The sequence below is a fragment of the Leuciscus leuciscus genome (assembly GCF_965113295.1).
Source record: "Leuciscus leuciscus genome assembly, chromosome: 13".
Classification (NCBI taxonomy): domain Eukaryota; kingdom Metazoa; phylum Chordata; class Actinopteri; order Cypriniformes; family Leuciscidae; genus Leuciscus; species Leuciscus leuciscus.
Genome location: NC_138737.1, coordinates 14,152,488 through 14,166,688, shown reverse-complemented (window position 1 = coordinate 14,166,688; position 14,201 = coordinate 14,152,488). Strand labels below are relative to the sequence as shown.

At 36.7% G+C, this 14,201-nt stretch overlaps 1 protein-coding gene across 2 annotated transcripts in view; it reads right to left on the bottom strand.

The window, feature by feature from the left end:
* cpne5a (copine Va) overlaps positions 1–14,201 on the bottom strand; it is an 83,973-nt gene that overhangs the window by 34,043 nt on the left and 35,729 nt on the right. For both annotated transcript variants that reach the window (XM_082189302.1, XM_082189303.1), the window contains one exon: positions 2,982–3,045. In XM_082189302.1, the coding sequence (XP_082045428.1) occupies positions 2,982–3,045 (64 nt within the window). The remainder of the gene's footprint in view (positions 1–2,981; positions 3,046–14,201) is intronic.

Below are 14,201 nucleotides of genomic sequence, written 5' to 3'. Positions count from 1 at the left end.
TGGGTTTGTATGTTTTATCTGGTCTTTGAATGTGATTCCGCTATGTAACTTCTTGGAAAGAGACAGACTTTTGAAGATATTTGCAAACCTTGTTCTCGCTAAAATTAGAGGTTTCCTCTCCACATGGTGCATTTCCTCATAGATGTTCTTTGCATGTACCTGATCAAAACCTGGCCTTTCATAACATCCTGTAAAATCTTTTGATCTACCATGTGAAATATATATAGATCAAGCAGATGTACCAATCTATTACCCTCAAGCAGAGGGGAAAAGCTCTTTGGGCATTTCAAATGAGCTTGAGTGTGGCTGTGAGTGTGTGCATTAGATCGCTCAAATGAGCAGCCCTTATGTGTGTTTGAGCCTGTAGTCAACACAACATAGCCATTTACAACCTGGAAAAGCTGTAATTTACTCTGTGCTGCTATTTCTGCTATTTAATGAGTACTATCACCGGTGACAGAGTAAACTTTACTAGACAGCGAAATGAAACCAGAACAGTCCTGTGAGAAGACATGATAAAGAGATGGAACAAATACATTTTGTCTTTTCCTGGATCACAGAGCCATGGCATTGTTATATTTTACCTTGTAGTCTGAAGAGAGTGAGATAAAATAAAACAACTGTGGACTTCAAAACAATATCAGTTTAAAAAATTATTCTAGTACTTTATCTTTGCTGGTTGCACTAAAAAAACAAACAATTGTAGTCAGAACAAATTAGTCTATTCTCTTATTGAATTTCACAAATTCATTGTGAATAAACTTTGAATCCATCAAAAAAGCAAATGAATTAACATCTGTCTTACTTTAAATAAAGCAAGAATTCATAAATTCAATTAAATTAGATTTTTTTTTTTATAACCGATATTTAAAATTGTATAAGTTAAATTAAAACATTAAATGATTAATTATTATTTAAAAATGTTATAAAAATAACATTTTACAATTAAAATATAATAATATAATAAATATGAAAAAAGTATAACATTTTATACATTTGATATCGTATTGTATATTAAAATAAAACACTATTCTGCAGAAAACACTACATGGTCTGATTGCTCACCGCACCTATTCATCAGTCCATATGCATCTCTACAGAACCAGCTTTCATCAAATGCCACTTAATTAGCATTTTATTGCTTATCATTTTTCCAAGCCATCACTCCCATTATAAGAAGCCTCTTAACATATACATCTAGTGCTATTCACTGACACCATCTCAGACCCTTCAGTATCCAACAGCAATCAACACTTGATGTCAGAACAAATATAAAATGCAGAAGCAGAATATTAGATTGGATGTTTGATCCTCTTCAGTTTGTTAGGCCCAGACAATCAATGCAAGAGTACAAGACATGTAGAAAATGTGTCCAAAGTACTTCAAAGAACATTCCAAGAATTCATATGGATCCTTATGAGCATTCAAGTCTTTGAAGGGAACTTTAGAGACATCGTCACCCTTGAATTAGTTCAAATAGGTCACAATATCCATATCTCACTTTGATTTTTTTAAGCAATTTTAAGAAACGCAGATTATTTATACTCAAGCTGTGACACCAGTTGCTGCAACATTCCATTCTGTGTTCATTCTTCCTTGAAAAACTCAAGGATTCCATGATCATTTGTTTCAATAAGAGCTGGTCTTAAAATACTAGCTTAAAGCATTCAGGAGAACAAGGGAAACAAACACAGCCTTCACTGTGTACTAGATCAAACGTTCTTGTACCCAATGGGCAATGCTCTTCACTACTGAAAGCGCTGTCATTTTTCAACTGTTGCTCCATCAGCCCACGTTCTGGTTTTTATTTAGTTAATGGCAGAGATAAAGTAAATGGCCAATTTAAAAAGAAGGTTTATAATTCATGTTAGAAATATTAAATAATGATGCAAACCTGTGACTACAAATACCAAGGTTTTCTGTTATTCCATTATTTATGCTTATAAAGCATTTTGTCAGTAAAATGGGGGGGGAAAGTATTAAAGGAACACTCCACCGTTTTTTGAAATAGGGCTTATTCACCTTCTTTCCCATATTTAGATAGGTGGGCAAATGCATTTTTGTCTCAGTGCATGCATTGTTTTAGTTTGACAGGGTTGGCGCTAGCTTAGCTTAGCATAATGAATGGAATCCTTTGTTGCCAGCTAGCATGTCCTGAGTAAAAGTGATATAAAAAAATAAAAAACCCCACCTAATTACTTCTTGTGGCCTGCGTATTCACAACGAGTACAAATAGCGATGCAGATTAACACTAGGCGATTTCCTATGCAGATTTTGACTTGGGACTATATTAGGGGGAAGCACAGGCGAAGCACTGCTACTTGGGCGCAGAGATATCACGCCCAAGTAGCAGTGCTTCGCCTGTGCTTCCCCCTAATATAGTCCTTAATATATAAGTCAATATCTGCCTAGGAAATCGCCTAGTGTTAATCTGCATCGCTATTTGTACTTGTTGTGAATACGCAGGCCACAAGAACTAATTAGGTAGGTGGTTTTTTAATTTTTTATATCACTTTTATTCAGGACATGCTAGCTGGCAACAAAGGATTCCATTCATTATGCTAAGCTAAGCTCACGCCGACCCTGTCAAACTAAAACAATGCATGCACTGAGACAAAAATGCATTTGCCCACCTATCTAAATGTGGGAAAGAAGGTGAATAAGCCCTATTTCAAAAAACGGTGGAGTGTTCCTTTAAAATATGTCTTTGGTGCTCAATTGTTTTTTAAAGTTGTTTCCCTTTTGTCTGTGGAGATAACATATTGCAGTTCATTTCTCTGGAATAATCTATTTGGCTGCCAGGCAGTGAATGGTCTGATCTCAAGAGTAAAATAGTCAGCTTTCTTATCAAAGTGAATCATTTCAGTAAAGGTTTTCACTGCTGAAGAGTTACAAGCATTTCAAAAACAAAGGCGGTTGAAAAAAACAATTATTCCGAGAAAAACTATTCTGTGGAGGATAAAGTAAAACTGCTGACTTACCCGACAGTTTCCAAGTTCCTCTGCAGTGAGAATAATGGTACCGCAGTTCTTCCCAGGGATGCCACTGAAAGAATAACACAGTGCATTAGTGCAAATGGTTCTGTGTTACTGGGAATAGCAGGGCATGAATAAAAAAAAAATACTGATAAAAATGACCTGATTCCCATATAATTACAGTCAAAGAAATTTCAGGATTGCACATGGCCACATGCCAGAACAGCAGCAGGATAAGTGGTATCAGAGAAAAGATGATATACTGTGGAGCTGACGATCATATTTGTGTTGTGTGCTGACAAAAACTGGATATTTCAGTTCAGATCATTGTTTTCCACCAAGTGTTAAAATAAATCTCTGCCCTCAGGATGTTTTTAGGATGTTGTAAAGCTTAAATCTTTGGCTGATTCGCACCAGTTTATTTCTGTCAATCACTGAAGATTCTAATTTAGATGTCAACCGGTGCACAATCATGCAAAGGATTTTATGCTGACCCTGCTGTGTGAGCAAAGAAAATGCATCCTCTCGTGTCTACTTCTGCCTTTAGGGTCACTGCAGACTAAAGATAACAAATAAGCAATGCATTAAAGTGCTCAGTTGCAAAACTGACTCTCAGTTCATTTGCAAATCTCCCTCATGCTTCGCATTACCATGTAAACTGTGGAAAACTGTTGTGAACTCTGCGTAGGTTTTAATAGTACTTAATTACTTTAAACCAGAGTTTAACTTTCACTTGACAGTGCATGCAAAAGTCTGGGGTCGGTAAGATTTTGTTAGGTTTTTTTAAAAGAAGTCTTTTATGCTCACCAAGACTGCATTTATTTGAATAAAAGTAAGTAAAAAACAGAACTGTTTTCTATTTTAATATATTTTCAAATGCAATTTATTCCTGTGATTCCAAAGCTGAATTATCAGCATCATTACTCCAGTCTTCAGTGTCACATGATCCTTCAGAAATCATTCTGATATGCTGGTTTGGTGCTCTAGAAACATTTCTTATTAAAACAGTTGAAACTGTTATACATTTTTTTTTTTTTTTTTTTTTTTTTGATTAATAAAAAGTAAATAGCATGTATTTGAAAGAGAAATCTTTTGTAACATTAAATGTAATGTCACTCTTTAATGCATCCTTGGCTAATTTATCAAATTAAAAAAATCTTGCTGACCACAAACATTTGAACAGTAGTCTATATTACATAATATTAATTTAGAATAGGGACAGTCATTTCAACTAATGCGTAGACCTATTATTGTTAAATAGCGTTGAGTTCAAATGGCTGGAGGAAAACCAATTCACAAATCTAAATGTGGCAAGCTGCCGCTTTACTTTCGTTATGTAGTGTTTCTTTATTTCGACATTAAAGTTTATGTTGAAGGTTTGCCTGTTTCCATCCCCTTCTTCCCTGAACTTTTAACTATATTACACTAAAGTTGAGAAGTAAAAAGCAGGCCAGTTCAACTCGAGTCACTGTAAGGATGTCAAATGAGGAAACAATTTGTCCTTTGCTTTTATAGGAGACACTTCTGTAAAAAAGTATGACACTGAATAATTCAAATACACAATGGATTTCAGGCCAGTTTCCCCATTAACCTTCTGAAGTTGCAGGATCACCTCCATGAGTAGGTTGGAAAGGTCATTGTTTGCTGCTGCTCATGTTTTTCCCTCAGGTATTAGAGATGACTTGTTAGATGAAACACTGTGTTCAATTTATTAAAAACTATATTTCTTTGCTAAAGAAAAAAAAAACTTTGGAACTTTATAATGTTTTCTCCAGTGTCTTTTCTGCACTCTCTAAACCAATTCCCCTTAAATCATTGACAGAGTGGTAAGACGTACAGCAAAACAGATTCTCTGATTCAATTATTGAACATGAACCAGAAACAAGTAAACAGGGTTAACTGATGGAGTTCAGCTCATTTTCTAAGGTATTACCCTGATTAATGCTCTTAGAGACAGGCTTCCAAACTGCCAAAAGAATGAATGCTAACAACTCACAGCAATATTATACTGGTTGCACTGTAGTTGCAAAATACATTAACAAACTGACAACTGTAACAAGTGAAGCAATCTTTTATAACCATATTCATTCACAAGCTGCTATATGTACAGCCATTCGATGCGACAGGAAAGTAAAAATGATGAAACTGTTCGAAATACTGCATTGTTTCCTATCACAAACCCCACTGGTGTGGCCATTTGTTTATTTGGAAAGTGGCTTTTAACACTGTGTGTTAGCTGTGCTCTGCAGAAGAGCAAAATCAATGGCGCTCACGCCTCTCCCTGCTGCATTGCCAATTGATTAGAGTCTGATCAAACATCTGAATCGCTTGGTGCCTTTAGCCTGACATTGAACGCAGCACGCCGTTTTATTCTTATTAATGAAACTCACTCATGTTTAATTCTCCTTTCATCAAGCTTAAATTGAAAAAGTTATTTAAAAATGTTTTGAACTACAGTATTGCCATTGAAGCAATATCATGACCTGGAACCAAGCTAGATTATCTATGCGGTCCACATTGGCAGAAAATAAGATTTAGCAAATTTCTCAGCCATTAAACTCAATGTGAAATCTAAAAATAATGACAATATTCGTTCAGATCGACTTTTCTCACTATCATTCAAAAGCTTGGGGTTTGTAAGATTTCGGAAGGTCATCACACACCAATTTAGAGTATAAACAGTAATACTGTGAAATGTTGTTACAATTTAAAATAACTATTTTCTAAAATAATAATGTAATGTGATGGCAAAGCTGAATTTTCAGCATTATTACTCCAGTCTTCAGTGTCACATGATCCTTCAGAAATCATTCAAATATGATGATTTCTTATTATTATCAATGTTAAAAACAGTTGTTATGATGCTCAATATTTTTGTGAGAACCGTGATATGTTTTTTCAAGGTACTTTGATTAACAGAAAGTTTATTTGAACAGCATTTATTAGAAATAGGAATCTTTTTGTAACATTATCAAGTTGTTGCTGCCACTTTTACTCAGCAAGGATGCTGTATAATAATGAGGCAATAATTCAGTATAAATTAGACTCAAACTCCATACCTTACACAAACTGCAGCCCATGATTTGACTGGGCAGATTTTCTTGGCATTCACAGCATTGCACCTTCCCAGGGAAAGCTCGATAATGTTGGCATAAGCAATATCAATGATCTAGAGCGCACGCCGGCATGAGGAAGGAGATCAAGGCATCTTTTTGAAAACGGCCAAGAGCTTGATATCAACTTTCTAACCTTTAACTCGGGCCAATGGAGATTCGGAGGATCAATAGGAAAAATCAGTCAATTTATAGGAAAAATACTGTCCCAAATCCACCATTCAAAGCCAAATGACTTATAAGTCAACATCACACAGCCTGACCTGTTCGCTGTGATCAAACAGTCCTTTAACAAAGTATGCGCACCAAATCCTGTCCTTAAGGGGCAGGGAGAATATTTTTACATACTGATCACAGATGAAAGAAAGTTGGCTGTGAGAGAGGAGTTAGTTGGTATTATGCTGAATGTTTTCAGTCTTTGTTGCACTTTGTGCATCCTTTTCTTCATCTTGGCATCTGTAGCTGTTCAGCATCTCATTTCACACGTGCAGGCCTGATTTGACCAATTCATGTGTGAAAAGCAGGTGATTTATAGAGATACTCGTCAGCCTAACAAATTGCTCGGTACTCGCGGCCTGTGAGGTAATTCTATATGCTATATCAGAAGCTATTCATCAAATTGTTGACAAAGACTCCAGGGTTTACAATTAAGGAAGATTTCTCTTTATCCTTGTCCTCTGAAGAATCACAGAAAATTGTATAATGTACCGAAGAATAAAATAAACTGCATTGTAATTAAACATGGTGTCCCATGATGTCTTAAACCTGCCAAAAGCCCTCTGGGTAATCAAAAGTGCTTAAAATGCATAAGAGGATTTAATGCTAGCCAGCATTGTCATTCTATACAGCAGGAAGTAAGATTTGTGGAGATGTTTGCACATTTCATCATTAGGATGAAGGATTATGTTGGTATTTAAGTAGACGGCAAGTTGACAGGTGAGAGAGGTAAAAAAATAAATGAATGAACAATCAGGGCCTGCGTAAGGAACACTGTCCCGCGCCCTGCGATAAAAGGCCAACTAAGATCCTCTATGGCAGGGGTTTCCCATGGGTCTGCAAAAGGGTAAAAGGGAGTCTTTGAGATTTAAAAGTTTAAAGGAAAGAAATTGTTAATAACAATTGTTAATAATGCTGTTAAATATAATATATGATAAATAATCATATAAAATTGTTCAAACAATTGTTAAAACAATACAAATAATAAAATGAAATAATAAAATAAATGTTAAATAAATAACGCATTAAGCAAATTTGATATTATTATGGTTTCCATTTTAATTTTACATTTCCATTTAATCATTTAGTAGACGCTTTTTCCCAAGCGACTTACAAACTAGAAGAGCAATAGAAACAATCAAACCAACAACAGAGCAACACTATGCAAGTGCCGTGACCAGTCCAAGTTAGTCTAACACAGTACACGTACGTTTTTTTTTCTGCATCAAAATATGCATCTTCAGCAGATTCTTGAAAATGGCAAATTTTAGTTTGGGATCAAAATAATTTGATACCAAAAAGAATATGTGAAGATTAAGGTGTCCATCATAACATCTTTCGGCTATCAGCAACACAAGATGGCAATCTGAGGTTCACAGTTCCCCCACCAAACAGCAGTGCATCACCAGCTCAGATTTCGGCACCACTCCTGTACCAAAAACCAGCACCATTTTGGTGGAAAAATGATAACAGAGAATGGTTGATTATACGTGAATTAAAATGTTAACATGTTTGTTACAAGTTTAAACGTAGGTAATATTGTATTCATGGCTAAAAACAGTGTAAAATCTGCTCCATTTAGAACTGTATTCATCTACATGTGTCCAAAATGTGTGGTCCTGGTAAACCCCATGTTATGAGGACCAAATGTTCCAAAAAGCATAGTAATACCAGAAATTTTTTGACCTTGTGGGGATTTTTTTGTTTTTTGTTTTTTTGGTCTCTTTATAAATCATACAATATGATGTTCTTTGAAAATGTAAAAATACAGAAAGTTATCTGTGAGGGTTGTTTTTAGGGGTAGGTAGGTTTATAAAAAGTTATTGCGTCTATAGGAAAGTCCCTATAAAACATGGAAATCCAGTGTGTGTGTGTGTGTGTGTGTGTGTGAGTGTGTGAGTGTGTGTGTGTGTGTGTGTGTGTGTGTGTGTGTGTGTGTGTGTGTGTGTGTGTGTGTGTGTGTGTGTGTGTGTGTGTGTGTGTGTGTGTGTGTGTGTGTGAGAGAGACTTGGTCCCCCCATAAAATTGTATCCTACGCCTCATGATTATCAGCATTGAGCATCATTCTAAGAGAATATCTATTGAACGTGAGAAATAAATTAGAATGAGAGAAAACCGAAAAAGGCAGATTAAATATTCATGTGTTTCAGAGTATGTGAGCACGTATGTAGAGTACCTGAAATAAACAGCCCTGTTTGTGAGCGATAAGCTGTGCATTCACAGACCATTGAGCTGTTAGGAACGTTTACATTCATCTGTCTAACAAAGAGATTAAGTGAATAAGTTTATCCAGACTCATTTCATGTGAAACTAAGACAAACAGAGCGGAGGGTGAAATATGACGGATCGCTGATTCACTGCGCAGAGCGAGTCGCAGTCAAGCTGCATTACATAAAGCTCCAGAACTCCACAAGGGGTTGGAATGAGATTATAACTTAAATCCAATTGCTTTTCATACTTAGACAGACAACCGTAATCCTTAAATACACCCGGATTTGAATTAAGATTAGGTTCACCGTTCTCCACCACTTGTGGAATTTCGTGTTTCAACGGCCTCACAAGACTAAACACAGCAGCAGTGAATGTTCTGACAGCTGAAGAAACCTACAAAATGGCTTTAACCAAACCAAAGAAAATCAAACCTCCGTACATGATTTGCACGAGGCTGCATAATCCATAATTAATGGGAAACCTCCTGGCTGACCAACCACGGCTTTATCATAATGAAGACTCATTTTCAGCATCCAGAGCTACTTAAGAAGCATCATAGTTAAACAAGCTTCAAGTGAATAATTATTGTCTTTTGTGCAAGAATGCATGCATAGGCATACCTACAATTCAATGTTATTCATAAAACAATCAATTCAACATAATGGAGTACAGGATCTACCTCAGCTAAACATAAGCCATTCATCTAGCAGAAGAGAAGAGGGTGTTTGTTACAGACCTGAAATTGTGCTTACTCGGGGTATGTGACTTTCCGTGAATGAGATATTCTTCAGAGAGTCATAGCTGATTCATTTTCTTCTTCCTACCGCTGCCACCTGACTGCATAGGGATTGATAGCATTCATATCTATAATTCTGTTTTCTTTTGTCCTTATGGATATAGGCTTCTGCCTATAGTGGAGTCAGTTTAACAATATGAAACCGTAAGCATGTCAGAGGTCTCCTACAGTAGTAAAAAGACAAGAGTCGATCCTTCTAGAGGTCAGAGAGATGGCGGTGTGCCTTTGTCCAATGATAAGACATTTATCTTGCCTTCAAGATGACCATAAGTGAACACATCAGCTATTATCAAAATTACAACAGGAAGAATATCCATGAGGTCAAATTTGTTTCCGGCACTGGAGGTGTTTTACATGGTCTGTCTGCTATTTAAATACAAAGCCTAGAGCAATCATTGTATACTGTACATCATGACAACAATTCCCTTTCATGAATGACCGTAGCCTAGAGTGCTACTCTAGATGGAATGGAAAATGCATTTCCTGTCCTGAGCTCGCTGAATGTGACAGAATGGCTTAAAATTTCATTTTGTGATGGGGACCTATATAAAAAATAAAAAAAGCCCTGAAAAGCACCATCCTTCAGGGTGATTGTTTGGGTATTTGCATAATATGGAGCGGCTTAGACCATCACAGATTCCTGTGCTGAATGTTTAAACTCCAATTTAATTCATCCAAGGTGATGGATTAATACTAGATTTCCATTTCAATATGACTATTTAGTAAAATAAATCCCACTTCATCTACTATGGCTCAGACATACTGTGTTATGATTTATATATAAATTTAATAAAATGTTTAATGATTTTTTTAATGAAATTCAATCATTTTAATGATACAGAGTTTAAAAAATACAAGCCAATATTAATTAAATATAGATGAATCTTTGTTAGAGCTGTGTTTGATTGACATTAATGACTTAGCAGCAGGTATAATAGGTTGATGTCCCTTTAAGACTGAATGCACGGATACAATATAATGATACACATCCGATTTCTTTTTCAATTCTTTACGTTCACTTAAAGCGATAGTTCACTTCAAAATGAAAATTCTGTCATCATATACTCACCCTCAAGTTGTTTCAAACCTGTATGAATTTCTTTCTTTCTTTCTTTCAAAAAATAAAATAGAATTCTATGGAAGTCAATGGGTCCAGTTAAATGTTTGGTTACTGACATTCTTCAAAATATCGTCCTTTGTGTTCAGCAGAAGAAAGAAATTCATACAGGTTTGAAACAACTTGAGGATGAGTATATGATGACAACATTTTCATTTTGAAATGAACTATCCCTTTAAGACATCACCGACTGTGTGTACGAGAATACTTGCAGAGACTGGTTTTCTTACTTAATTTTGTGTGTATGTGTCCGTTCAAGCACATTAAGGGATGCAAAAGAGGAACTACTTTGCTGTTCTCGCGCTCTGAAACGCAGCTATGCGCGTGTTTCGTGAACTGTATGTGCAGCTGTGCTATGCGCACAGATAACAGCATACGAATACCGAAATGATGCCACACGGATAAACTACAATTAATTTAACATAGCGAGAGTGAAACCTCAGCGCTGAGAGACAGGGTGGCGTATATTATTGGCCATTTTATTTATATATATATATATATATATATATATATATATATATATATATATATTTATATATAATGATTAATTATTTTTATACTGTACAACATTTCTATTATAGCTACTTACTTTGAAGAAAGGTCAGTTTAATAATATGTATGTGACTAAATCAACCTTTCTCCATTGAAAGTAGACTGTAATAGTCAGTAGTCGGATCAGGTAGAAATAGCTCAGTGTATCAGAGCAGCATCACAGCACATTTTTGCAGTTTGTTTTTCTTGAGGGGATTTTTTGGGGGGACTGTGCCCGTCACTGAGGGCAAAAGATTCCTCTGCCCTGTCTGCTGTTGCACTCCACAGCTCACAGTTAGTTGTGCTTGTTGTGCTTTTTGTCTGGCTACCATTTAAATTTGAAATACTTTTTTCTTCAGTAAAAGGCTCAAACAGCCCGCAGTCAGAAACACATGGCTGTGTTGTCCCACCAGAGTATCGAATCTGAGGCCTAGATAAGGCTCATTGGCCCATATTTCTCTCTCTCTCTCTCTCTCTCACTCTCTCTCTCTCTCTCTCTCTCTCTCTCACTTCCGGTGTGATTGTTGGGGGTGAACGTGTGGAGCGAGTTGAGAGCGCTGGTGTTGAGGGCGTTTTCTTTTCTTTTCTTTCTTTTTTGTTGTCTTCTTTTCAATTATTTTTATTATTATTATTCTTTTTTCTTTCTTTCTTTTTTCTTTTCCCCTCGCTAGATTTGTCCGCTATTAGGGTAGGGAAGCAAAAGGTTTCTCTGTGTGCATGCGTGGTTGGTAGCCGCTGGCATGGCGACTGCCAACACGCAGGGCACGTCTAACCTGTCCCTCAGGAATGGCTGCAGGTGTGTACCTGAGCCCGGGGTGACCGTGGAAGAAATGCTGTTGATTATTGGTGATAAACTAGGGTTCGATAACATCGTTTCGGCCTCCAGAATGAATAAAGCGGTGGTTGTGTTTTTAAAAACTGAGGCACTTGTTAATGAGTTGACTGTGAGCGGAATATGGGTAAAAGAGACGTTTGTACCAGTAACCCCGCTATCCGCTCCAGCAACTAAAGTTATAGTCTCTAATGCACCTCCGTTCATTTCAAACGAAGCCATTGTTAAAGAACTGTTAAGATTCGGTAAGATTGCGAGCCCTATTAAAGCGGTACCTCTGGGATGTAAAGACGCCGCTTTAAAGCACGTGCTTTCCTTTAGGCGTATGGTTTATATGTTTCTCAGTTCTCCGGAGAGGACACTGGAGGCTTCTTTCCGTGTAACTCACGGAGAGAGCTCTTTCATGGTTTATGCTAGCTCGGAGACTTTGAGATGCTTTGAGTGTGGTGACTTGGGCCATAAGCGATTTTCATGTCCGAAAAAAAACGAAGTGCGCGCTTCCACATCTCGCGCCGACGATAATAACAGCGAACACCATGCAAATATCGTAGAAACTCCGAGATATGAACAACAAGATAATGGTGCTACAGAGGAAGTGGAGGGACAGCAAGAGGTGAGTGATTCTAGTGTTAATAATGCTGGATGTGTGGAACAACCTGGAGGTAGTCATTTACCTGATAAAGATGTGAGTGCTAGTGTTGATAATGTGGTTGATGATGAGGATAAAGGTATGAACAGTGACGTTGTACAGGTAGCTGGCTCTCAGGAGAAAATGGATGATGAGTTGGATGATGAGTGTTTATCACAGTGCACTGACGATGGAATGAAAGATGATGAGTGGCCTGAGATGACTAAGGAGGCTGAGAAGGATTTGTACAGTGTTGAACAAATCAATTCCTTTTTAGATCAAACTAAAGGTAAAACAGGGGTTGAGATAAGTGATTACTTCCCGGATACGGAGAAATTTATTGTTTCTGCAATGAGGGCAAGGAAGGTCAGCAGCTATGAGGAACTTACTATGCAAAAAAGATACCGCCTTAAAAAGCATGTAACAAACCTAGGTAAAAAGCTAGGGAAAGCGAGGGGAAAATTTAGATAATCACTATGGCTGCAAAGTTTTCCTTTCTTTTCTTTTGTTTTTTCTTTTCTTCTATTCTCTCTATGGAGACTCTAAGGGTGGGATCTCTTAATATTAATGGGATGAGGGATGGAAAAAAGAATGAACTACTTTCAGAAGTGATTAGATTGAAAGGCTTGAGTGTTATTTTTTTGCAAGAAACTCATAGCAATTGCAAGAATGAAGTTGACTGGGGCCTATGGTGGAAGGGAGATTATATTCTTAGCCATGGTACTAATTTAAGTGCTGGTGTAGCTGTCCTTTTTTCTCCTACATTTAATGTCAAAATTTTATCAAAACAAGAAGTAGTACCAGGAAGGTTTTTAATTGTTAAGGCTGAAATCAGTCATTTAAACTTTCTGTTTGTAAATATTTATGCTCCTAATGTTGGAGCGGAAAGAAAGTTATTCTTTGCTAAATTAGAAAGCATAATCAAAGAAGAAAGTGATGATTTCTTTATTGTTGTGGGAGGGGACTGGAACTGCACTACAGATTTTGTTCTAGACAGAAACGGGGAAGAACCACACGCACAGTCAGCCTCCTGTTTGGCTAGTGTTTTAAAAAAGCTCAGTCTCTCAGATGTGTGGAGAGTGAATAACCCTTCTATAAAACAATATACATGGGTGAAAGTGAATAATGAGAGGATTTATGCTGCACGTTTGGACCGCTTTTATATATCTTCTAACCTGAAAAATAGAGTTGTTAACACAGAAATTATCCCCAATATTCTTTCTGATCATAAGCTTATTACAGTTGGGTTTACCTTGTCTAAAAGTGTACATAAGAGCTATTATTGGCATCTGAATACTAAACTCTTAGAAGATAAGTCTTTTTGTGAAGATTTTGAGTGTCTTTGGGAGAAATGGCAAATAGAACAGAGCAATTTTGAAGATATTATTCAGTGGTGGGAGGTTGGCAAAGCCCATATAAGAGATTTCTCTCAAAAATATACTGCATACTCCTCTGTACGGTTGAAAAATACATTAAAACAGCTGGAAGCAGAAATTGCTGACATTGAAACAAATATGACTGTTAATGATGATGCTAATTTAAAAGACATGTGGACTGAAAAGAAAAATGTTTTAAGTTCAATACTGGATGAAAAAGTTAAAGGGGCTCTTATAAGAAGCCGCTATGTACATTTGAAGGACATGGATGCTCCCACCTCTCATTTTTTTAACCTAGAGCGTAAAGTGGGTCAGCAGAAACAAATGATTTTACTGAAGGACAATAATGGGCATGTCACATCAGAACCACTGGAGATGCGAAGAATTGCTGTTGACTTTTATTCTA